At 55.2% G+C, this 24,387-nt stretch overlaps 6 protein-coding genes across 6 annotated transcripts; 1 reads left to right on the forward strand and 5 right to left on the reverse strand.

Moving 5' to 3' along the window:
• Positions 1 to 1,499: 1,499 nt before the first annotated feature.
• On the reverse strand, positions 1,500 to 4,360 carry CDEST_08114 (Putative nitrogen regulatory protein areA, GATA; the record flags this gene model as incomplete). The annotated part of the gene is made up of 2 exons (XM_062924273.1): positions 3,031 to 4,360; positions 1,500 to 2,956 (listed from the first exon to the last, which is right to left on the reverse strand). Exons 1-2 carry the CDS (start codon positions 3,134 to 3,136, stop codon positions 1,500 to 1,502), a joined length of 1,563 nt encoding a protein of 520 aa, XP_062780324.1. The 5' UTR covers positions 3,137 to 4,360.
• A 3,394-nt stretch (positions 4,361 to 7,754) lies between these two features.
• On the reverse strand, positions 7,755 to 13,809 carry CDEST_08115 (uncharacterized protein). Its single transcript, XM_062924274.1, has 3 exons — positions 13,514 to 13,809; positions 12,812 to 13,345; positions 7,755 to 12,709 (listed from the first exon to the last, which is right to left on the reverse strand). The coding sequence occupies exons 1-3, from the start codon at positions 13,550 to 13,552 to the stop codon at positions 8,621 to 8,623; spliced, it is 4,662 nt and encodes a 1,553-aa protein (XP_062780325.1). The 5' UTR covers positions 13,553 to 13,809; the 3' UTR covers positions 7,755 to 8,620.
• Positions 13,810 to 15,744: 1,935 nt separating this feature from the next.
• Positions 15,745 to 18,674, reverse strand: CDEST_08116 (uncharacterized protein; the record flags this gene model as incomplete). The annotated part of the gene is made up of 2 exons (XM_062924275.1): positions 15,745 to 17,298; positions 17,642 to 18,674. 2 exons carry the CDS (start codon positions 18,672 to 18,674, stop codon positions 16,406 to 16,408), a joined length of 1,926 nt encoding a protein of 641 aa, XP_062780326.1. The 3' UTR covers positions 15,745 to 16,405.
• A 6-nt stretch (positions 18,675 to 18,680) lies between these two features.
• Positions 18,681 to 19,341, reverse strand: CDEST_08117 (uncharacterized protein). Its single transcript, XM_062924276.1, has 2 exons — positions 19,090 to 19,341; positions 18,681 to 18,881 (listed from the first exon to the last, which is right to left on the reverse strand). Exons 1-2 carry the CDS (start codon positions 19,303 to 19,305, stop codon positions 18,726 to 18,728), a joined length of 372 nt encoding a protein of 123 aa, XP_062780327.1. The 5' UTR covers positions 19,306 to 19,341; the 3' UTR covers positions 18,681 to 18,725.
• Positions 19,342 to 20,034: 693 nt separating this feature from the next.
• Positions 20,035 to 23,883, forward strand: CDEST_08118 (Putative Zinc finger, PHD-type, ubiquitin interacting, Zinc finger, FYVE/PHD-type). The gene is made up of 3 exons (XM_062924277.1): positions 20,035 to 21,106; positions 21,249 to 21,539; positions 21,587 to 23,883. The coding sequence occupies exons 1-3, from the start codon at positions 20,532 to 20,534 to the stop codon at positions 22,566 to 22,568; spliced, it is 1,848 nt and encodes a 615-aa protein (XP_062780328.1). The 5' UTR covers positions 20,035 to 20,531; the 3' UTR covers positions 22,569 to 23,883.
• Positions 23,072 to 24,361, reverse strand: CDEST_08119 (Putative GTP-binding protein, orthogonal bundle domain superfamily). The gene has a single exon (XM_062924278.1). It carries the CDS (start codon positions 24,150 to 24,152, stop codon positions 23,073 to 23,075), a length of 1,080 nt encoding a protein of 359 aa, XP_062780329.1. The 5' UTR covers positions 24,153 to 24,361; the 3' UTR covers position 23,072.
• Between the last annotated feature and the right edge of the window lie 26 nt (positions 24,362 to 24,387).

Below are 24,387 nucleotides of genomic sequence, written 5' to 3' on the forward strand. Positions count from 1 at the left end.
ACCCAGCACCAAGGCTGCGAAGCCGATTTGCAATCACGACGAGTTGTACGAGGAGCTGAACCTAGTTATTTTCTCGGACGAGAGAAAGGGGATACAATCTCTAGCTGGACATGGGGGGAACTGTAAATAGTACGTCAGCAGACGGACGGGTTCCAACGGCTGTAATCAACCAGCCAAAGTACGATTTGAAGCTGTGAGCTACCCCCCTTTACGGATACACAGCAAGCTTGATATGTCGTTTTGGTACCTACCCCGCAGTGGGCGGCCCTGGTCAAGCTCCAGGGTAGCTTCAAACAGCTTCCCTTCCCATCCATCCCACTGGTTGCCCCTCGCGCTCGACATGGCAGGTCGGGGAGGGGGCCAAGGCGTGGGGGCATGTGGTGGCTTTGAACACCCTCGCCTCGCGGGACGGGCGAGCGTCGAGGCCGGCCGGTCTGGAGAAAGGAATCCACGGGTCTCCGTTTCGATATGGGCTTTTTTTGGTCCCCGAGTTCCTCTTTCGATTGCGTAATGACTTGCAGTCCTGAGGGCATCGCCTTCGACTTTGCGCTCCGCCTTCCCTACTCCCTTGTCGCAGAAATTGGACCTCGTGACCAGTTGCGCATTGCCTTTTTTTTTTTTTTTTTGCCTCTCCCCGCTCCCTCTCCGCCCCTCCCTCGCTCGAAACTATGCCACCCCTCTCTCCTCTTACACTTATCTCGGTCTGAGAGGCTTGACCGGGCCGCCTACCTCCTTACTACGAGTCAGACCGGGGAAGGGGGGAGGGACAATCTGCAAGCTTCCCAGCAATACTTGTCGTGTAGTAGCGGCCGTATTTCGTGACCTTATTTCTTGGACCCTCCGAGTCAGTCATTCAAGTTCAGAAACCAGCTCAGATCTCTGCTGGACCTAGGCTCTTCCCCTGTCGTGTCTCAGCCGAGACAACACGCACTCGTCTTTGCAACCACATTGGCAATACAATGTGGCACGTTGCATGTATTCTGGCGATGGGCTTATCGAATACCAATAGCGTTTCTTGTTCAAGGTGTCTATCGAATCGGTTGGGCCGCCAGCCATGCACTGTTGACCCAGGAGCGGATCGCCTGTTCAACGTCAGCTGGCGCTTCCAACGGCCTCGCCACGCCTCTTGCACGCATGTGAATGCAGAGCTGATCTTTTACGTTGGGCAACTCGCTATTTCCCGTGCAATGCTTGCAGGGCCACCCACCCAACGCGCCCTTCAATCGCCTATAACGAGAACGCCTCATGCAATGCATACGCCCGTCTACCCCTAATCAGGCATCGACTACGTTGAGCCGAAGAAAGTAGAATAAATAGAAAACAACAAACATGGCAGCTGGTTAAGACCAACTCTTTGAAAAGAAAAGTGGTCGGATAAGCCCGATTTTTTGTGTTTCCCTGAACTCCATAAGCCCCTTGCAATGCAGTTTCGTTCTCCGCGAATTAGTACATGGATTGATTATATGATAACTGAAAAGTGGCACTGTTGACAATGCGTCTTACGGCCTCTGTTTCTGCCTGTCGCCAATGCGCTCTTTCTCTCGCTCCAGGAGCAGAGTCAGCTGGCTTCTCGTACGGGCCAGCGGCACGTCGGGGGTAGAGCTCGGCATGGTAGGCGCGAAATGTGACGACGATGAAGTTCGCCGAGGGGTACCCCCTGGCTCCTCGTGAAAGGTTCCCAAGGCTTCCAAAGCACGCCGGTCTGGTTCGTCAGATATCGAGATGTGACCCATGGCCGCGATATTCGACGTGCTCGCCGTAGCGCTCGAGAGCAGCCCTTTTGCAGAACCGCGACCTATACTGACCTCTCGCGGCCGATACGTTTCCGAATTGGAGCTTGTTCGCTCCATGCGTGGGGCCGAGAACGCAGAGCGCGAAGATGAGAAAGACCCGATCCGTGGTGATGAAAACGAGGGCGATGCAGCTGAGATGCTTGTGGGTGTCCTGGGGCCTTCATTCTTCGCCCTGCTTCCCTCGTGTCCAGGCCGTTCGGCGATAGATTTGCTCAGCGGCGCGGGCGCGGGCGCTCGCCGACCTGCCTGAACAACAGCCGGTCTCTGCTGTACTTCAACGGCAGGAGGCGACTTCAACAAGTTTGGCGTTTCTGGCAGGGATCGATTAACAGGCCTTTTCCCTAACGCTTTGGCGCTGGGGGGCGCTTCGATTCCTGGGGAACCAAGAACACTCTGAGCGGCGCTCTGTTCGGCATGAACCGGCGTCACGTTGTACGTTCCAGCGTGTTTGGTTCCGTTTGCAGAACCAGTCTCCTTGACCATGACGTCGGAACCTGTCGAAGACTGCGAACTCATTCTTCTTGGGAGAATCGGTCTCCTCTTGTTCGCGGCCGAGGCGACAAAGCGTTTGGTTGGGACTGAGGCCTTTTTTTTGTTCGATTTCGTTGGAGATGCTGCTGATGAGATGCGCATTTCCAAGCCACTGGCAGCCGTGCTACCCGACGACGTCCCCTCACTGGTTTTGTAGTCCTCATCGGTAGACTCATGTGGCGATACGAAACGAGCAGTTGGACGGGGCCCGGATTTCGAATCCCCTCTGTTTTTTTTAAGAATCGGATGCGGCGGCGGGGGCCGGGATGATGAAGCAGAGAGCTCCTTGAGAGCTGACTGTTCCGATATCATCTTTATATCCTGGTTCATCTGCTGAGCACTGAGAAGCGGATCAGACTCGTGCTGACTGTTGAATCGAGGTGTCTGTGCATTGGAATCAGCATAAGTAGAGCTGGTGTCAGGCAAGGTGTGAAAAAGTACCGAGGGACCCTCCCAGCGGTTTGGTGAGCCTCTGAGAGGCACGAAGGTCGGGCCGTAGGAAATGTGTTCCCAGATTTTGGCCACTGTAGCTGCTTTCAGCTTACACCTGTCGCTGCCCATTACATGCCACCAGAGGTTCTCTAGACGGCGTGCGGTGGGATCAACAAGTTTGAGGTTTGTTGTGGTATACACTGCAGTGCGACATTAGACTTGGGGGTTGGGACGAGGCCTCGAATGACCGAGTACTGGTCTGGGTACGACTTACGGCGCCACATTCTTATGATGAACTCTGAGGGAAGAGGTTGCGTGAGTGACGCCACGTCCTCATAGATACGCCTGTCATCCTTGACAAAGCCCTTGGGTAAATCCATCGGAAGTGAATGTATTGTCTACCGGGACCAGACGGATGTCCAGCGGCAGAGACGGCGGAATACGGAAAGGTAGAAAGGTCGAGAGCTCCCAGACAGACGGCTGGAAGACATAGATGGCCCCGCCGTCGTGGGCAATCTTGTAAGTCGTGATGAAAAATTACCTGAGCCGAACAAATGTGTTCATGGTCGCGCTACAAGTGGATTGGACGCCGTGGGAAGTTTGCGTGATGGGCGGATCGGCTCATTAGACAGAAACAAGGCACGGATGGCTGCTGCAAGTGAGAAAAAAAGCTGCAAATTGGGTTGGTCACTCGGTCTACGGCCGACTGCGGGCATATGGCAGGCGTGCGTTCGGTTGAGTTAGGCGGTGATGGAAACCGTCCGTGGTCGAGGTGTGAGACGGAGCGACAAGCTGAAGCGAAGCGGCGGGACTCGGCTCTTGCAGGTTGTCCGGGCCCGGATAGCCGTGTCTATGGATTGGTGATGTTGGTCAGGGGAATCGGGTTGTCGACATGTGGACGGTAGCGAGGCGAAACGGCGGAGCGGTGGTGACACAAAGTAATGAGACGTGTGGCTACGGGAGGAATGTCGCTGAACGAGGGCCGAATTCAAAGACGAAGCTGGATGTCGACCTTGAGAAGTTACAGATGGTGAGAGACGAAAGCCGAGGTACAGTCGGTGACTTGTGTCGAAGTCTGAAGTGAGTGGGTGATGAGAGGCGAGGTAAGGTAAAGTGAGGTGAGGTGAGGTGAGATGAGGTCAAAGACCCGGGGACAGAATGCAAGCAAGCCGCGTATGGCGGGCAGCACCTATTGAATGGTAGCTTTGACGGCAGGCTTGACCTGGCGAACAAAAGTGGTCAGGGCCACCAGATTCGTGTCCGAGGCGGAACCGAACCGATTGACAGGCGAGAGTGGCAAAAGAGAGGCAGGTCTGGAGCCCATGGAGGTTTATGTTATTGTTGTTGTTGAATGTAGAAGAAGCATATGTGGAAGACCGGAAGGCGGATGGCAGGTGGAGGAGGATGATGAGGGGGAGATGGCGTGGATGGAGCACGCACGAGGAGAGAGGGAAAAAAAACAAAAAACGGCAGACTCAGATTGGAATTGGGGGACGGCCGAAGGGGCAGCCAGCCAGCCAGCCAGCCGGGTGTGAAGGTAGAACATGACAGGGTAAGAAAGGCAGGGAGGAGGGTATTTCACCTTTGATGACTTGAAATGCCGCCCCGCGCCGCACCCCGATTGCCCTGAGGAAGGCAGAGAAGACTCAGAAGAGAGAGGCAAAGCGCCGGGGATGGGGGGTGGAGAAGGGGACAAAATGGGGTAGGGAGGTATCGAGGAAAGGGGCTTTCAGACTAGGCATTATGAGCCCAATTATGGTACCTGGCCTGGCCTGCCTACCTAAGGTAGGTACTGAGGTAACGTGGGCCGCAATCACAGCGTGGCGAGCACAAAAAGCACTGGGGTTGGAGGATTGTGAACTGTGACCCCCGGGGGCCTGGAAGGCACTCAGGTCTGGTCTGGAGTCTTGAGTCCCGACCATTTCCAGAGCTGGCGGCGGCGGCCAGATTAGGTACCTGATGTATCTTGGTATCTACCTAGATAGGCAAGGTCGGGTACTTACCTGCTTGGGGGAGGCACCCATAGGTGCAGGGCATACAAGTTCTTGATCCGGTGACAAGTACGAAATACAATGCAATGCAATCCAGTGCATCGACACTCGGCCAGTCAAGCAAGCCCGGCCCAGGGCAGGCAGGCAGGCGAGGCCATTTATTTACGCGGTGTGTGTTCTTATCCTCCCATTGAACCCTCGTGGAGACGGACCCAGCAGGCGAAATCTCCCAGAGTCTAAGCTTTAGTGGACCGACAGGAAGAGGTCCTGAAGCTTGGTCAGGCTACAGGCCCGGGAGAAACAGAAAACGGGAGGTGGACAAGACGGCAAACAAACGGGGATGTTCACGGTGACAGTGACGGGTGTGGCGCTCAGAGATAAGGAAACCAGCCAGCCAGCTCAGGCGGCTTCGGACTGCTGATTCCTGACTCTTGACTCCTCCTCCTCCTTAGTTGTGCACATTTTCAGGTATGACTTGGACGTCAACACGGCCTCACTATCCAGAGCATCAAAGTTACCTGACGTTAGTCTAAGGTAGGTAGGTAGGAGGTAGCTTATCTTCGTCGGATGGCTGAGCTTATCTCATATTGCACGCATCTCATCCTCCAACTCCACCTCCAAAGGCAACTGGGCAAGTACCTCTCTCCCTCACCTGTTTCTGCATGTGCTTTTCTCGCTGTTCTCCTCATGCTACGGATATGCTTCCTCCAAGATTGGCAAATCTATCATCACCAACTGAGATCGGACCTGCACTGAGGTCCATCGAAATCTAGACCGAGATCCGTTACACCTACCTCATCGACATTCAGTCTCAGCCATTTCCGCCCATCCATCCATTCATTCATGCATCAATTCCTCTACGCCATCCGTCGGTGATATAACCGCGCCTTCTTCGTCTCCTTCACGGTCGCAACATATCACTGAACAACAGACCCTCCTGATGTACTTTTCTCTTCACCACTGAGCTTCTGCCTACAGGCTACAGCTGCAGTAAACAGTAAAAAGCAACAGGCAGTCACACCGCAGACGAGGCGCAAGGGTTAAACTGCGAAAATAACCCCAACAGGGATCTCGCCCCCCACGTCCCCAGAAAAAGGCGTTCTAGAACAATTTGGTGTGTGACCCAACGCCTCTGGTGGTGCTACAGCCTGACATTTGCCCCTGGCACTTGGGAGCCATCCGCCGTCGCCTATTCTTCTGCAACCAACTATCCAGCCCCGGCCCAGCTTGATGAATGCCATTTGCATTCCATTGGATTGCCTACTCGTTCACTTGACACGTTGACAGATGGAAACCGGCCGAGCCCAATAGCCATTCGCGCAGATATCCCATGAGCAGCTCACGTCCTGCCCAAGATGTGTTTGCTGTCTCGACCACTTCTTCCGTCCAAACGTCGTCGACAAACGCCCATTCCGAGGCAAGCCTAGTCAACTTTGTTGGGACGATTCTCGGCCGCCGCCTCAATACAATGTACCACCCTCTCCCTATCACTGTGTAGCAGGTAGCAGCCTAATTGGGCGACATATACCCATGCATCCCCATCCGCCGGACAAGTGACAAGGGAGGATTCCACAAGTACCCAGCAAAGCTGAGGATGCACGTGTTGCGAGACACGCCGTGCCGTAGCATCGCCATTCATCATCGTCATCGCCTATGGTATGGCTCGGTGCACATCTTACTGGCCCAACGTTGCTAGCAACCTTTGCTCTCCACCCGTCTACCGCGAAATTGCTTGCTCACCGACAACACAGCGACCCTCTCACCGCTCTCCTATCTCCGAAACAGCTTGATAGCTGTTGACTATGAACCAGCATGTCTGGCAGCGGCTCCTAGCGCAAGAATCAAGCCTAGAAAGACGAAAAGTGTGGAGGGAGGTGCGAAGGAAGTTCAAGCGGTATCCAAAAGTCCAGTCGCATCGTGCCACACGTCAGCCCCCCCCCCCCCCCCCCCCCTCCTCCAGACAATCACGAGACTGTCGAACCGGACCTTTGCCCTAATCAAAGGAACCTCTCTGCAGAGCATATTGCGCCGCACTGCCTGAGCTCATAAGACAAATCCGGGGATCAGGGTCGGACTGGGTAGCCGATGCTTTCTTTTTCCAACCTTGCGGCGCTCTTTCGTTCCCCCAACTTCCCCTGGTCGCCCTGGCCGGCCTGGTCTTCTGATCGTCCAATGCGGGGGAGCATCCGAGGACGATGTCGGGTGACCAGTTGCCGCGTCCTTGCGGCACCACAACTCTTTCCCAGAACAGCAATGCATGGAGCAATTGGCTAATCACTTGACGAAAGCCTGAACGCAGCCGCAACTCCGCTGCTACTCTCGGAGAGTCTGGAAACGTTGTGCCGTCTCATAAGCAACACGGAGTGAACGGTGAAGACCGCCTCTCTTCCTGCCTCATTTCCTCGACCGACCAGGCCATCCCATGTTGCTCGATCGACTCACGCGTAAAAGGCTGCCATGGCCGATCGACTCGAAGCCGCTGGAACCATGGATGAGGGACCATGGCAGTGGCAGTCGACGCTCCTTTGCGCCATTGGCAAATAGTGGCATCGCGCTACGTAACACTAACGAAGTCGAATTTCAACACGCCCGCTCGCTCCGAAGGCATGGCCGTTCGGCTCTCTGCCTTCTTCCCCGGCCGAACGAGTTCATAGTGGCATTTGAGAGACCATAGCCAAAGCGAGGGCGCCCGCCACCTCTTCCCTCAACGACGGATGATTTGTATGGGACATCGGGGAATAGCCAAACACGCCAATGGCTCTGTGGTATGCTGCTCACCGACATCTTGTCGCCGAGAACCAACCAGACGCTTTTGGAGCAACCACTCGCGCAACATGATGTACGACTGACATGAAGCTTCCTAATGAATAACACGGGATCGTGGGCTCGATGGCCAGGTGGTTCATCCCGGGCAATTGTCACGGACGAGGCCTGTTGCTCTTCACTCGGCCTGCCGTAGCAGAAATCCTTCGCTATCGACCACGACGTGGCGCCCGGCTCTTCGGCTTAGCACTTCAGAGAGATGTACTTACACAAGTCAGCAAGACTAATCCGACCAGGTGCCTCTCTAAACAGGGGTGCTAGATAATCTTTGGGGAAACATAATCAAGTGGGGAATCCACACCAAGCCACTACCGAAGAAGAGGGTGGCGGAACAAATCGTCAAAATAGTATCCGTGATGAATTTTGTCCGATTTGGGTACAGAGAATACCCTGCGGTTGTTGGTTGGTATCATTGTAACACAGTGAAAGAGAATTGTACACGTTTGCCATTACCACGCAGGGTCCTTCATTTTTCATCCCTTGTGTCCCTTGCCTTTAGCACGGGTTTCTGCTGTATCCCAAGGAGAAGTCATCCATCCATCCATTCCCTTTTCAGATTTTCCCTTCTGTACTCCCCATGTAATTTGCCTTCCCTTAACCGGGCTCGGCCTCTGTGAAGAAGGCACGTATTGTAACAAACGCAAAAAAAGAAAGAGTGGAGGGAGAAAAAGGCCCTTCTGAAGCGTGCGTGGTGTGCGTCATTAGGAAAGTGAGTTCGTGGAGGGGAAGCGTTTCTTCCTATTGATCCCCGTGGGAAGCCCAAAGAACGCCCGCTCCCGCTATTAGTGGTATTGGTATAAGAATGAAAAAAAAAATGAAAAAATTTGATGCGAATAATGTCGAGCATCCCAAGATAAACGTCAGCTCATATGGGCTAGATGTGGTTATCGAAACTGATGGAACGCAACGGGCCAGTGTAGGTGTGGGTGTGAGTGAGTGGATGGGTGACGCAAGAAAGATAAAAAAATAAACCGAAAAAAGACTTGGTGGAAACAAGGATGATGGCGACCAAGGCACGCGGCAAAATGCTTAACAGAGCATGCTCGACGCCTAGTCATCCAGCTTGAACATCCGCCGGAGCGTTCCAAACTTCTTCTTCTTCTTCTTGCCGGAGCCGTCGATATCTTCCCGGTTCTCGGGTAGGCCCGAAGTGAGCACCTGGTTGGTGCTCCGGCGCTTCATGAACACCGGCCTCGATGCATCCGTGGGCTTACTGTTGTCCGCCGTCATGGGACGCTTCTCGTCGTCAATGGTCTCCTCAAAGAGCGGCCAGTTATCATGCATCGACTGCTTCTGCAGCTTCGGCGACGTATTCGTCCCACGAAGGGCGGAGATCTCGGAAGGGCTGCGCTCAAGTTTGGTGTCCGTTCCGGCGCCACTTTCGCCGGCGATAGGCCGCGAAATCTTGCCTGTGTCATTCTCCTTCTTGCGTCGGAGGACTGAGAGGAAGCTGCCACGGCGTTGATGGCTGCCCGGCCTAGACATCACCTGAGTACCCACAGATGGCGTTGTTGAAGTCTCGACGAGTGCACCGCGACCAGAACCAGAGCGTTGTAACCCGAGTCCATCCGACTGAGACTTCACAAGACGACCACTAGCACCCGAGACCTTCCTCGGGGAGAGAGGTTTTTGCTGTACTGGTGGTGGTGGCACCGCCTCTTCGTCACTGCTGTCAGGTAGCTCCGGCGATTCTTCTGCTTTCGCCTCGTAGTGAGGAGGAGGGCCCTTCATCGCTGCAGCTGCAGCGGAACTAGATGCTCGCGTGCTCTGGAGCATGCCGCGAGATGCCGTTGCAAGAGCTGTATTTTTATCTTCGTCGCTGGAATCGGCAAACCGGCTGCGGAATCCGGATGGTCCAGCATCTTCCTCATCGCTGGAATCCCCAAACCGGCTCTTGCTGGGCTTACCGGCCGCCTTCTTTGATGAAGATTTTCCAAAAGTGGGAAGGCGCATGCGCCGCGTGCTTCCATCGCTGGAGTCGCTGCGCAATGTACTGCGCATAGTCGTTCGGTTACTCATGCTGACAGGCGGCGAGACGGGCGAGGCCGGGGGAGACATCGACCGGAGGCTGAAGCGCGAATTTCTACCAGCTGCCGACGGGTCTGTCTCTGTGGCTGCTCTCATAGATTTGCGGAAGCCGAGGCCCTCCTGTTTGGGACGGGCCCTTCGGAAGCTGCTTTCGCTGGAATCGGATGCACGGCGACGGAGAGTCGCTTGCATCGCCCTCGCCATCTCGACGCTAGACATTGGGTTATCTATGGAAAGGTGTTTGGGCCGAGTATCTTGATCTTGGCTTGACGGAGGGCCCTGGAGAGAGACTGGACGGCTACCAGCTGCAGATGCGAGCCCTCCTTGGGATGGACCACTCTGCCTCATAGACTTTCTCATGCCACCCATGACAGGAGGCGCTGGCGGCTGAGAGCTCCGAGCGCTCGGGGTGTCTGATCGCAAAGTCTTACGCAAGCCTGTTCCAGGCGCTGCTGATATCGGTGTTTGTCCACCACGCATTGTTTTCTGAAGCCTTCCATTTGCAGGCCCAGTTTCTTGGCTCTGTCGGCCTCGGAGAGTCTTCAACATGGTTGTGGGGGTTTCTTCTTCATCTCCCTCGTCGATGACTACCGTTCCGGGTTGGATCTGATAGACCCGCTCCGGGTTGACGGACGCTTGCTGCTGGGTAGCTGAGTCGCTTTTTCGAACGGACTTCTTTCTCTTGGCCTTCACAGGCTGGACAACCTCTTCAAGGTCCCCTTCAGCCCCGGCCTCCTCTAGCGCTTCCTGTTCCAGTTGCTTCCGCTTGTCGCTTGTCAATCCCCTCCAGTAAACTTTGGCCCTCTCCCACTCATCTTCAGGCTGCTGCGAGCTGCCCGAGAGCTGAGAAAAGTCAGGCATATCCTCAGGAATGTTGTTGGCAAGAGAGTCTACAGGCGTCTGCTGAGATGAGTTTGCCATGGCCTTCTGGTAGAGCTTGTGAGACACCTTGTTAGGAACGGGGGATGCGACAACGGCGTCAAGAGACATGAATCCGTCCCCATCGACGTCTGAAAGGTCCTCATAGGCGTCGCTGTAGATACTTGTTCCCTCTGATTCGGTCTCTTCCGCGGGAACTGGTTGAGGAGCGAGTTCGGCAGGAGGTGTTGCTGCCCCATTAAATACTGTCGTTTGCTCCTGGTGACGATCCTTCATCACAGCGACCAATTCAGGTTGGGTACGAGGATAAGAGACGCTATCCTCGCTCTCGTCTTCTGGAAAGCCTCCAGGGACATCGAAGTAGCCTTGCTCTGACAAGTCGGCCGAGCCATTACCCGCCGTTTCCCTAGGCGTGGGAGTTGGTTGTATGACGGATATCGAAGGAACATCTTCTTCCCTATAACCGCGGTCGATACTTTTGTCCAGGGTCGGTGCAACCTGCATCGGTGGAAGGAGGGCGTCATCGGCCAGTTTGGGATGGGCGGCGATAATCTCCTCTTTGACTTGCTCAGAGGGCAGGGTACATTCCGGCTCCTGTACAGTCTCTGGATCTTGGAAAACCTCGTCTCCCTCTTCATCCGTATCTGTGCCAGTGGGAGAATAGTACCCGCTGCCCTCCAAGGATGTAACTACAGGCGGCAATGGCTCTCTGAATCTCGATATGTTGGCGGCGTTTCTGGCCGTCTGCTCCTGACTGAGAATTGTACCAATATTATAGTCACTGGATTGGCCGTTCGGTACTGCCCGTTCTTGGTTGCGTTCAGGGGTATTGGGGTCAGATGGGGGAGGAGACTCGAGAGGTCGAACAAGAGGTCGTTCCTCCTCGGCATCTCTTGGTTTCTTCTCGCGAACGCTGCCAAACGAAGGCAGAGCCGGTCGGGGCTTCATAATTTCGTCGTCATCTAGAGCAACGGCGTCCTTCTTCCTATTTCTACCCAGATGATTGTACCAATGTCGTTTGGTCTGCTGGGGACTGGGAGGAGCTGGTGAATCGATCTCCGGTTTCGCGGTGGATTGTCCCACAACTTTGGTGTTCTCGTCATCAAAACTGACCCGGACACTCTTTTTACGTGGCATTGGGGCCTCCGCTGCGGTAACCTCGCTACCAAAACGACTGGGCCCCGAGGCTTCAGAGCTCTCATCCGAAGGCGAGGCACCACGAGATGGGCTGGCCGAATGTTTCATGGCTGATTTTCGGGGCGAGACTGATCTTGGAGGCGGCTCATGCCTGATCACCAGTTGATCTGGGCCTAAGGCAAAGCGTGCTGATCGTGCAGGACTAGCCGATTGCGCACGTGCATTTCTGACGCTGCCTTGCTGCTTTTGTTGCGATGGGCTTGATTGCCTTTGAGATGACACATTTACTGGAGACTCAACAGCCGTGCTCTCGGACGATAATGATGGCTGCTTGGGAGGTGCTGATGACCTCATGGGCACTGCTCTGAGAATATCAGCAACTTCACGGTGCGAAGGCGGCTCCTGACTGAATTCAGCATCGTCTTCTGAGCTCGCCAATTCATCCTCGGACTCCTCTTGTACTGTGGATGGTTTCCTTCCCAGAACAGGGGCACCTTGGCGGGGCTCCGAAGGTGGCAGAATCGTAGCTCCATCGCTTTTCCGCACATCCTGGACGACCGGCTGCTCGACCTCAGGGCTGCTAGCAGAATGTTGATGAGCTGGTCTCACATAAACCGTCGTAGAAGACCGGTCAGGTACAACGGGAGCACGAGCTGAAGCCTGCACAGGTGCCGGCGCAGGCTCGGGTGCCTCTCGGGGTGCCGAAATCTGTAGCGTACTTTCCTTGGTCTGGGGCTGATTCTGCAGAGTCTTTTGTACAGGTGCTCCAGTAAGAGCTCGAACCTGTGGTTGTTGTTGCCGTGATGCCGGCAAAGGCGCAGACTCTTCATTCACAACCGCAGAGCCCTGAACTCTACCCACTGTACCCTTGGCCAGATGAGAGCCGCTCCTTGCCAGGCCTTGCTGTTGCTGCTGCTGCTGTTTCTTCTTCTTCTGGACAGGTCTCTCGGCGGCTTCTCGGACACTCTGCTCCCTGGCCAGCAAATCTACCTTGGGAACCATTCTTCTGGAATTTGGATCATAGACAAGGGATTGGTCTGAGGTTGTCGTCGTTCGCGAATTCACCGACTCCGGTCGGCGGGGCGAGGCAAGTCGCTGGCTAACTGTCATTGTCATGCTCTCGACGGTTGGCGATGCCGCGGGCGATGCGCCGGACATCCTCGGATATGAAAAGTTTATGGAAGAAGTTGGGCTTACAGCTCCCGGGCGAGACTCTGGAGAGGCCACACGCATTAGGGCATCTGACGTCCTGACGTTGGCCATATTACCCTCAGCTGCGGCCCCGAACCAGGATCCTGCACCCTCCTGTTTCTTCTGACTTGCAACACGGAACGGTTGCATCTGCAGGCTCGTTGCCCTCTTGTGGGAGGAGCTCTGGTTTGTGATGGATCGCATGTCGTCCGGGATGGTCGGAACGGGCGGCGCATCCTCGGCGGTCATCGGGGTCCGGTGTGGCGACGGCGAGCGGAACGTCCGTTCTGTCATGGAGCTCTGGCTAGGCGATCTATGCATGCCTCTTCTAGTATCCTGGCTCCCGTGCGACGACACCGAAGCGCTGCGTCTCTGTGTGCGCTTCGTTTGTACTTCAGCCACATTGATGGGTGTCGTGGGTCGCGATCGCAATGCTGCAGCGGCGGCGGCGGAAGAGAGGGAAGAGCTGGATGCGCGTCGCGCGAATGCTGAGGCAGCGGCAGTGGCGGCATTTGGGTTCGCGGTTGCGGCAGTCAGCGGCTGGAATTGTAAAAGGGTCAGTGGTAGATAACAACGAAATCTCCTGGAGGCAACCAGTGCAAGCCGAAGATCAAGTGTGCTTCCATGCATCCCATGGATACCTAATGAGTGGTCGCAGACAGACTATAGGCTATAAAGACATCATCAGTCTGCAGCAAGAGAGCATACCTGATTGGGCTGCCGATGGCGCCTCGAACCCCCAAACATGTTTGCTGGTCTCGGAAATGTCGATCAACGGCGCAAGGCCTGAGACGGTATCGTGGCAGGTTGCATGAGATAAAAAACGTGTGAGTACAAAGAGAAGTGCGGGAAGAGAAAATGAATAAAAAAGAAAAAGGTAGAATAAAGGCCTCGAAGGGCGGGGGGCGTATGAGAGGAGGGTTTTGAGTTATGGAAGACGGAGACGGAGACGGCGTGGTAATGGTGGGTTGGTGATGTCCGGGGGGAGGAAAAGGTAAACTGGGGTGAGAGGAAAGTTGGTGGATTAGAGGGACGTGGGATGCGATGGGATGGGGATGGGATGATGACGGAAGAGGTGAGTTCCATGTTCAGCCACAATGGGGGGGCCCTGCTCCGCGCACTGCTTTCATTTCCCAGGTCCTTTTTTCCTTCATTTTCTTGCGTCGCTAGCGGACTGGCACACTTGGCTAATCCAGCTGGCAATTGCATCTTCCCTACCTGCAGGAGCAGTCCAGCAGCAGCCTGCACCTGCCCAATGCACCTTGCCGCTGTAGGCTCGATGCTTCTTTCGCTGTTGTCCAAGAACTGAACTGGAGTCACCCTTGTTTCGGCTCTGCCGCCATTCTCTTTTGGGACAACACCAAGCCAGGTTGGGCCCAGTGCCTCAAAAGGACTTAAGGAGGGAACGTGCCAATCCGACGGGCCCTGCTGCTGATCATGTTTCTGCAGCAGTGCAGGCGCTGCTGGCCCAGGCCGTGGCAACTCGTTGCTGGCTGGCCCGCTGCGGATTCGTGACATGTTCGATGACATGGCACCCTACATTTAGCAGGCATTGGCTGGTTTGATCAAGACACCGATCGGCTCTAGATTTTTTTACGTGCGATGATACTGACTACGTGTACGAAGTAAAAGTGAGTTACCAATGTCATTATCGACACAACCAAAATACAAGGTCATGGGAACGGGGCTTCTATAATGGAGGAACACAAATCAATTCGTTGTAATCTATTGTCCTACCGTCGTGGTTGAGTCTGTCTTAGGTCTTGAGAGGCACTCAAAAGGAACTCGATGGCTAGTCGATTTAGCGAGGCAACCAACCGATCAGCCAACTAGCAAGTCCACAACCGTCCTGACACTAAGGCCACGCGCGACACCAACAGACCAGCGCTGAGATTGTCAAATGCCGCCCGCTGGTGCGCATCAGAGTTCCCAGTGCCGAACCTCATGTGGAGAAGTTGATCGACGTTTCGCAGAACCTTGGGGTGGTGGTGGACAGGACAAGGTTGTTTCAGGCCTGGCGCCGAAGCTTTCCTGTCCCCGTCCTCCCCTCCTCTGGAACTCTGCTCCCCGCCGCTAATCAATTTCCATGCAACGTGATTTGAACAGATCTCCCGCGGGCGCAACACGCAGACGGACTATGCAGGACGGCACCGGCGGCTGCTTAGGCCAAAGCTTGAATTTACTGTGTACAAGGGCTATTTCTTGTCATCTTACATCGTACTTCAGTTGGGCGGGTTCAAGAGACAGGTACACATGGTAATGAGCCAATCTTTTTGGGTTTCAAGAGTGCCGCTGTCTTCCGGATCGGACCCTCTGGAATGATGACTACAACCCATCCGGCGCCCCTCAAAAATCACCGCGACTCTACTTACCGCACCGATCGACCAACAGAGAACTGGAGCAGGCCGATTCTAGTACTTTTGCCGAGCCTGCTACGTACCGGTTCTCCAGCCTCCGGAGGACCGTCATTCCCGGTCGGCATGTAGGGGGCAGTTGGGACTTTAGTTTACCTTAGTAGTAGTGCTGCCTCCGGTCCTACAAGCTATTCACGGATACACGAATCTGTGCATCCCGCCTAACGAAGGCCACCATGGCGTGGTGCATGTTCGATGAGATGGCAGCTAGCGCTATGATCACCGATCCTCTACAACGCGATCCGGACATCTTCTGAAAGCCGACTGGATGTCACGGCAAAATCCAAGCTGGGGACTCCGAAAACCAACCTAGTGACGGGGATATGATCTATCCAGACAACCGCTTAATAAAGCAAGGTGCTGTGTCGAGTTATTAGCATGATATCCCAGCGGAGAAGCCCAGACCAGCCGCTAGTCAGTGCAGCTCCTTTCTGTGACGTCATCTACAGCAACCGCGCACAGCGAGTCACTCATCAGAGTCATCACTATCATCACACAAGTTGACAATCATCACGGATGCCAAGGTAATCCATATAAGTGTGGTTGTTCCGCTAAACGAGTAGCTACCGAGGTCTAAGCTTGTCGAAGGCTCCCCGAATCAGTCCTTACAAGAAAAACCAGACTGGGCCTCATGTAGTTAGACGTATCCCGGGGATTTTGCCCCCCTTCCTTCCGTACTGATGCTCCACATCCTAAACTGTGTTCTCGTCCTGCAACTGCATGTCCAAGATTCAAACAGCTCAACATCCCGGGTAAGGGACGAGTCTAGCTGTGCCCATTCATCGATGCGTTGGCTTGTACCCTAAAATGGTTGACTCGTTTAACTCCCTTCGTAACTGGGGGGCATGTTCGAGAGCAATGCTCCTTGTTGTGATGGCGATGGCGCCGATGACGCAGTCAAAAGTGAAGCTGTCGCAAGCGTAATTGTTGACTGTATCAAAGGGACGTAATGACGATGATTGACTGATCCTTTGAGAAGATCAACGATTTGTTCCCTCTAGCAGCCATCTATCCAATAACCATCATTCCCTTTGCGTCCTCCCGAGCACGTCGTCGTCGTCGTCGTCGAGTTCGCGTTGAAAGCGTCTCGAAAGAATAAGTGGTGTTAAAGTAGGCGAAAAGGCACAAAAGTCCAACATCCGGACTATGGTTCTTGTGTCCCACGAAGTCCTTGCCAGATAACGTTTCACTGAATGGTATCGCCGGGGTCGTCTACTTGTTTCTCGCGTCCGCCACAGTCTCCACACGTTGGGCAGGTGCAATCATGTTCCTGATCACCGTCTGGATCATCGCTAAGAAGCATCGGTGGGTCCTCCTGAGAGTACGAGCCCTCAAAGTCCTCATCGTCATGCGGATAATCGTCAACATAGTCGTCGTCATGAGTAGAGTTGCTCACAGCCGAGGTCATGGGCACATTGCCACCTTGATCCTGGGACAGGTTCTGGGGTGAAGGCGCCTTGCCGGGCGACTTGGCTGGTTTCTTTCCCTTCCGGCTCTTAGCCTTGGCCTTCTCCAGGAGTCGCTTGCGTTCCTCTTCCTTCCGTCGGGCTTTCTGGTCCTTGATCTCGTATTGTCTAATCAAGGCGAAGGGGGGCTCGCCAAAGATGCGCTCGTATTCGCAGAATTCGCAAATCCACATATCCTCAGGCTTGGGCGGATTGTTGTAATACTTGTACTCGGCTTCCTGGCGGCGCTGCTTAGCCGCCATTCGAAGTTCCTTCTCGGCTCGACAACGACTTTTCTTCTTCGACGCGCCAGGCTGGGCATTTGGCTTGCCGGTTGGCGCTGTAGGTTGGCCAGCATGCGTGCTGGCCAGGTCCGACGGGGTCTGCGTCGCCATTGAACTGTGCTTGGCTTTGCCAACAGGGCCGTATCCAGACTGAGAACCAGCAGGATCAGTCCCTGGCCACTGAGGCTTGGGGACAGGCGAGTCGCAGGTGAAGGTGAATTGTGTAGCAGTCGGGCTAGACTTGACACTGGAGGAATGCTGATGTAACAGGCTTACATTTTCCTGCCCCGGAGTCGATGGGAGTTTTTCGGCATTAGCGATGGCACTAGATATAATGCCGTGATTTTCGCCTTAGGAGGCAGAAGTCAGCGGCGCGTCCTTGAGGTTTCTATGTTGTTTTGATGCCTGGCAGAAAGTGAAAAGAAGAAAGAAATAAATGCGGTGGAGGTGTAGCAAGGAAGAGCAAGGAAAATGAGGTGAGGTCGGCAGTTTTTGTTTGCAGTGCGTGCGCCCGCTTCCACTTGAAGCCTCAGGAGGGCAGGCACGAGATGACCTGCAACCAGGCGCGGCTGCCAAATCTACATTTCCTGCAGTGGACTGACGAAACTCTGCCAACTTTGACGGTGCTTCTCGTCTCTCCCATTCTGATCAAGAACAGAAGACATGTCATATACAATAGGGGGTTTGACTCACCTGGCGTTGCCCATTGAGGCGGCCGGATCTTGGCTCCCCTACCAACCCAGTTGTTCGTTGCGTCGGACAGAGCTCTGAGAGGGCTTCTACCGTTCCGTGACCTGCCGAATCTGCCTCTCCCTGGTCCCGAGATGCCCTGGCTGTTCGCAACAACACTTCCGGCCCCATAGTATGACGGCGATACTGATCCAACAAGGTCACCATGGTCGTTTGACGGAGAGGCTGTCGCCGACACACCAAGAGAGTTTATGTCTCCTAGCGAGTGCACAGCAGAGAGTGCCGAATCTCCAGCCGTTGGTATCTTCCGCTTCTTCTTGTTGTTGGTATTCTCAAAGGACTCGTACCCATCTACGGAAGATGCTGTCGAGGGTGGGGGTTGTGGATTCGGGTGTTTGGAGTGTTCGGGCTTCGGAGGCATCGTTGGCATGCGGTTCAAGATCTCTGGATGCGAGCGACGAACAACCTTGCTGCTGCTGAGGGCGAGCTCCTCCTCATCACTCTCCCCGGCTCCCCCGATGCCTCGCGGGCTGTCATCATATCCAACATCACCTCGACTGGTATAGTTTGGCCCCCCTGTCCTCGCCGGACGTTCATCTCGTGCAATGTTTGGGTAGTAAAACAGGGGGCTGGAGTTCTGGTTCGCCGGGGGGTACTCGATGGAGTCCGCGACATCGGGGGAAAGGCGTTCCCGCAGACGACGCTTGGGCAAAGGACGAATGGGTCTCTGCGGAAACAAGGACGAAACGCTCTCGGGAGACATTGTTCGATTATGACCTGCTTCCGAGTAAGAGCGATCGAGGTTAGCAAGCTTCTTGGTCGAGTGATAGAGCCTGAGGCCGGTGAGCTTCAGAGGCGCATGACCTATGCAGTCAGCTGCCACAGCCAGCTCCGACGTCTCAAGCGCAGGCGAGGATGCGCCTGACATGCGGCGGAGGGCAACAGTGACAGCGCTTCGCGAAAGCAGTGGTCGAGAAGGTGGATGTTGCAAGGGTGTGGCGGAGGTTGGAGTTGGAGAAGAGCGAGGCATACCCATAACACCTCACGCTACGAGCCATTCAAGGCAAGCCACCACCGGTAAGACGATTCACGTAACGAAGCTCGAAACTGCAAGCGGTGCAGGACTGAATTCCTCCTCGATTACAGTAAAAGGCTCTCGGGGATGGCGGTTGGTGGGTTGGGAGGTTCGAGGTGGAGGATCCGTATTTAAATGGGAGGGGGGGAAGCTCGTAACCCTTGGTTCCTGAGTTTGCCCAACAATCAGCATGTGTCCGCAACAGAAACCCGGCCAACACCCAGACCGACAAACACATGCTGCAAAACCAGCAAAGCCCGTCCCAGCGCCTTCTCCATTCACTTGAAATAGCCAAGAAGGTTCTGCGCAACGAGGCTCATGTAAGGTATGGGTAAACCTCACTTCTTTGACAGACAGAAGAGGGGAGCGGGCATACTAACGAACTCGGTCCACCAGAATTCGGCTGCGTCTGCTCCGCGTTCGACTTTGGGCGCACAAGAGCCCGAAAGGGCAAGAAGTGCAGTCGGACAAAAGACGAGGTCGAGATGCAAGGGCGACAGCAATGGCAACCCCAAACTTTGTGAGTATCGTGGATTGCGGAAAAGTCAAAGTACAGATCGAATTCCCCAGCTTTGATTGCTAATGACAGCATTTGATAATGTCTGGTGTGTGATTAGGAGACGTAGGTCAACAAGGGCCGCTCGAAACGTATTAGGTCAGCAAGCCAGGGCTCCGCTGCGGATGGACCGCCGGGGGGAGGGAGGGGAGAGGAGGGGAGGGGAGGCTGGTTGGGGACAAGGTCGAGGAGTGGAGAATAAAGTGGTGGACGACGCACACTGTGTGCTGCTGCGTCGGTGGGTTGTTAGAAATAGAGGGATGGGTGATAAAATTGGCTTCGAGATGAGACGAGCACGGTTTGGCGCGGGACACTCGTGGACTGTACAGATACTAACTGGTAAGGCACTTTGGCCCTCCAGGCGAGGGGTCGTTGCTATGCTGAACGACGACGGCTCGGAAGAAAATCCCTGCTTATTCGTCTCCAGTACTCCATTTTTCTGCCTTTGGGAGGGCAATCTGTGGGCGACTCACAGTGCCGTCCAAAGTCGCCGATACCCAGACTGTCATCGCCAGGTTTTTCCGGGTGCTGCCAGACACAAATCCCACCTTACCCCTGCACAAATGGGGGTTATGCAGCACAATTCGCACGAGTGCGTAGCCAGAGCTTGCTATTTTCCCTGGGGGGGGGGGGTGCGTTGCTCCGAGGACTCCTCAGTGGCAGTGGCAGTGGCAGTGGCAGATCTCTGAGCACTGCACAGAGCAAAAGAAGGGCGGCGCACCGCACCCTGCAGACCCGAAGCGTGTGGTGCCAGTCTCCTTCGCCCAAAGCCAGTCTTTCGGGGCGCATTCACTTTCTATGACCTTTTTCCCACCTCCGCACTCCGGCTCCTCTCTCTCCTCTCTTCCTCTCTCTCGACCTGTCACGACATGATTCTACCTTGTCCTCGATTGTCAGACATGCGAACCATTCGATCCCCTCAAAAGCCTTGTTGGAGTACCCGAGTCCTCTCCTCTCACTAACCTGACGTGCGAGTCGCGCCCATTTCTCGCTCGCCCGCCCGCCTGCCCTCCCACCACAACCACAACAATCCACTCGCTCTCTCTCTCTGTCTTCTTGTCTCTGCCCACTCTCGTTACCTCACCTCTCCTCGCCTCACTTCGACACGTCAATCTCTCCATCAGCCTTCCGGCTCTATCGTTGCGACAAGTGGCTTTCAGACTGCGTCAGTCACGCATCCCCGGCGACCGACCCTCTCTCCTCCCTCTTCCGAATCCCTCCTTGCCGCCCTCTTCTCTTCGCCCTCCAGTTTCGCTGCCTCAATGGCACCCCCCTCTCCTCGACGTTCTTCACGAGCCCGAGGCAATACCGTCTCTCAATCACAGCAATCTTCGACGACGTCCAGCCTGTCGAGTCGAGGCGAAAGGACCACAAGATCCCTCAATAAGACCTCTTCCGCTAAATCCACACCGAGCGCCTCGCTCTCCTCCGAGCCACCCGAAGACCTGGACGACACCCTTCCCTCACGCCGCAGAACTCGCGCTCAAGAGGACGCCCGCGACAAGCCTCGTGTCGATCCTTACGACATGGCTACTGGGAGTGACGACGTTCAAGAGGACGACGAGTCTGTACGATGTGTCTGTGGCTTCGACGAATACCCGGGCCCCCCACCTTTCGAGGAGGACTCTAAACAGGGAAAGCACAATCCGGAGGCCGACTTCTTTGCTAGCATTGAGTTGTCGGACGAAGTCTCTGGACTTTTCGTCCAGTGCGATGTCTGCAAAGTCTGGCAGCACGGTGCTTGCGTCGGTATCTTCACCGAAGAGAGTTCGCCTGACGAATACTTCTGTGAAAAGTGTCGCAAGGATTTGCACAAGATCCATGCGGCAAGCAATGGGTGAGCAACCTTCCATCATGTTCTCACCAAAAGCAGTCGTCCGCTGCCATTGATTCCCGTGTATTGCAAGCATGGATCCACCGCGTCTTAGGAACAACCACAGCACCAAACATGTCCCGGTTGCTAATATCTGTATTTGCAGGCAACGATACTCCAATTACCTGCCACTTAATCGCCCGTCGCGCGCATCGTCTCGGGCTACGTCGCTGGTTAAGGACGGTACCCGTTCACCCAAGGAATCGAGCAAGAGTGGTCGTGCTTCGTCTGCGACCCAGGCCTCGAAGAGAAGATCGACCATGAATAGTCGTGACGCCGCATACGATGAGGATGAGCAGCTGCGGCGGGCCATCGAGGCCAGCAAAGAAGAAACGGTTCCAGAGCCAACGGAGCTTGGATCAAGGCGAGCGAAGCGAGGTCGCAGCGGCAGCGAGGAGTAAGTGCTCAACTAGGCTCTCAAGCGACCTCCACTGACAGTTGTAGGAACTTGGTCAGCTTGAAGAGGCAACGTACAAGCTCACCGTCAATGTCGCCGCCTCCCGAGAAGACCGAAGCCGTCGAAGACGATACAGACGAGGAAAACAATGCAAGAAATGGCCAACCAAAGAAGCCTCGCGGTGCCCGGACTCAACGCGAGAAGTCGGAGCGCGAAGAGCGTGACAGGCAACGAGCCGAGGCAGCGAATCGACGAAAGGGTCGTGCAGACCGGAGAAGGGCTGAGGGTACGACCCCTGCAAATCCGGGTAAAGAACCTGAAGCTCACGTGGGCGCAGAGTCAGATCCGTCGGAAGAAGCACCTCCCGCACCACCTCGTCCTGCCGTCAAGCCCAGCACGGAGCCGCTATCGGCAGTACCGATCGAAGCACCTCCATCATCTGCGCCGACCCCAGACACCCCGCCAGCAAATGCACTAGTCGGGAGCTCGCACAAGAAAACGAGCCGCATCAACCAGAAAAGAGGGAAAGGCAGGAACCAATATACCAAGGACCGCGAGGACAACGAAGACACCCCAGCGCGGTCGATGTCCCGAGACATTGGAAGAAATCAGGATGATCACACCGGCACCGGCACCACAAAACAAACCCAGGATCACCACTCCAAACATGGTGTGAGGAGTAAGGCGAACAATGCTCACAGCAAAGTGTCGATGAACGACATGAAGCGCAGAGTCGCTGCGTTCCTTGACTTTATATCGAAGACACAAATTGAACTTGCAGGTGAGGCACTTCCAGGATCAAGAAGTAGCCAAAACAGTTCTCAACAACAAAGCCCGCGTGCAACCACTGCGTCCGACGCACCAAATACCAGCATGAACGGCGAGACAAATATGGAGGCGAAGGATTCACCTGTTACAAGCGCGGCAGCAGAGGCCGGGACGAAGGAGTTCAAGGCGCTTAACTGCGTGGAGATGATGGACGTTCTCACTCGAGATCTCTTGCGATGGCAAAATCAGTATGCGCCCTGACGAAGGGCTATTGTCTTGGCTTTTGTATAAGCGACCCGTCGCTCTCTTTGAGACGGAAGGAGCCAGTTCGCTCCGGAGTATGATATCAAAGGCCTGCCGACGGTGGCTTCCGACGGTAATCTGGATTGAAGTAATGGCGTTCATCGGTTTCTTTGAGGTGTTAAAAATGTACCGGAGCAAAAGGTTGTCGAAAAGGCTTTTATGGGTTGTCGGAAGCCCCCCCTCCCCTGTGTGCATCGGTTTGCGGTTCCACTGTCAGTTGATATGGTCGAGTTCGAGGAGCAATGTCGGATACCCGGACGATTGCGAGTCTCTCAGTGTTGCGGGTAACTGTGTCCATTAGAGTTGGACCTTGATTTGTCTGCATTGCATGTCCGATGTATTGTACAAGTATTTGTCTTCTTACAGTATTCTATTTCTCACAATGTATGATACAGAGTGTGGGGTATCTCTTCTATAGTTCTGTCGAGGACAACAACGAGCAACATGTATTTCCTTTGTGTCCTATATCGCCTTGGCCTTGTTGAGGGCTCTCTCTTTTCTTGCTTCCTTCTCTTTCCTTCGTGCCTGGTTCATGCTCAGCGGGCCTTGTCCTTCCCTTGCAAGCTCCTTCTCCTTAAATGCTTCGTCGCTGATGTCATCGAGCACAAACTTGCCGAGGTTCCCGGCTCTCCACTGCTTGATGATCCAGTCGGCTGCACTGTCCGCATTCGCCTCTCCGCCGGCCTTCAGTTTCCCTGTCTTGCGCGCGACGCCAAGGAGCAGGTCGTTAACTTCGTTCGTTGGTTCGGAGTATTTGGCATAGGCGCTCGGGTCGGTAAGGTTGAGGCGGTACAGAAGATAGTCGGCGAGGATCTCCATCGGGATGCGGTCGTCCTTGACGGAGCCCACGAGCGCGAGCTTCACCATGTTCTCGGCCTCAGAAACGTAGGGCATGAAAACGCCGGGCGTGTCGAGCACGAAGACGCCCTCGCCGAGGCCCATGCCGCCGTCCCCCTCGGAGTCGAGGATGCGTACCGGCGACCCCAGCTTGCGCGTGACGCCGGGCTGCGCGCCTACTCTAGCGACGTTTGGCTTCTTGTGCATGCCGTGCACGCGAAGCTTGTTCAGCAGCGTACTCTTGCCCACGTTGGGCATGCCGACGACCAGCGCGCGCATGCCCGTCAGGCTGTCGACGGAGTGCGCCACGCTCCTGATCTCGGAGAGGAGCTGCTTCGTGCTCGCCGGGTCGTCCTTCCGCCAGAATATGACGCGCTGCGGTGTGCCTCCGACGATGGAATGGCCCCGGTGGAAGCGGCGCAGCGCGTGCTCGACGGCGGCGGGGCTGTCGGCGCCGAGGTCGCGGTGGGTGTAGACGACGATGCGCTCGCGGCCTGCGATAGCGCGGTCGAGGACTGGGTTCCAGCTCGTGATGGGGACGCGGTAGTCGCGACACTCGAGGACCAGGCCGACGTCCGAGAGGCGCGATGAGATTTCGCGCAGCGCAGCGTGGTGGTGGCCGAGGTAGTAGGAGCGGGGGATGGATTCGGAAACGGCAAAGTGGAGGCGGGGCGCGAAGGCCCAGCGCGCGGCCGTCGGAAGCATCGTTTCAGTTCGGAGTGGATTCGGCGGAGGGGCTTTCTCTTTTTTTCTTCTCGAGTGCCCTGTGATAGGTTGGTTCTATATTAGTTGAGTATTCATCGTTGTGCAGGCGATGTATGGACACCTGGGGCCGGGGCGCTGAAGACTCAGCTTGCTTCTTGAGGAATGACAAAATGGGAGTTGTATCAAAATTTCTTCAGCCTGACGCTATGATCTCACAGCCTTGCTAGAGCGCACA

The sequence above is a fragment of the Colletotrichum destructivum genome, chromosome 5 (genome assembly GCF_034447905.1).
Source record: "Colletotrichum destructivum chromosome 5, complete sequence".
In the NCBI taxonomy this organism is placed as follows: Eukaryota; Fungi; Ascomycota; class Sordariomycetes; order Glomerellales; family Glomerellaceae; genus Colletotrichum; species Colletotrichum destructivum.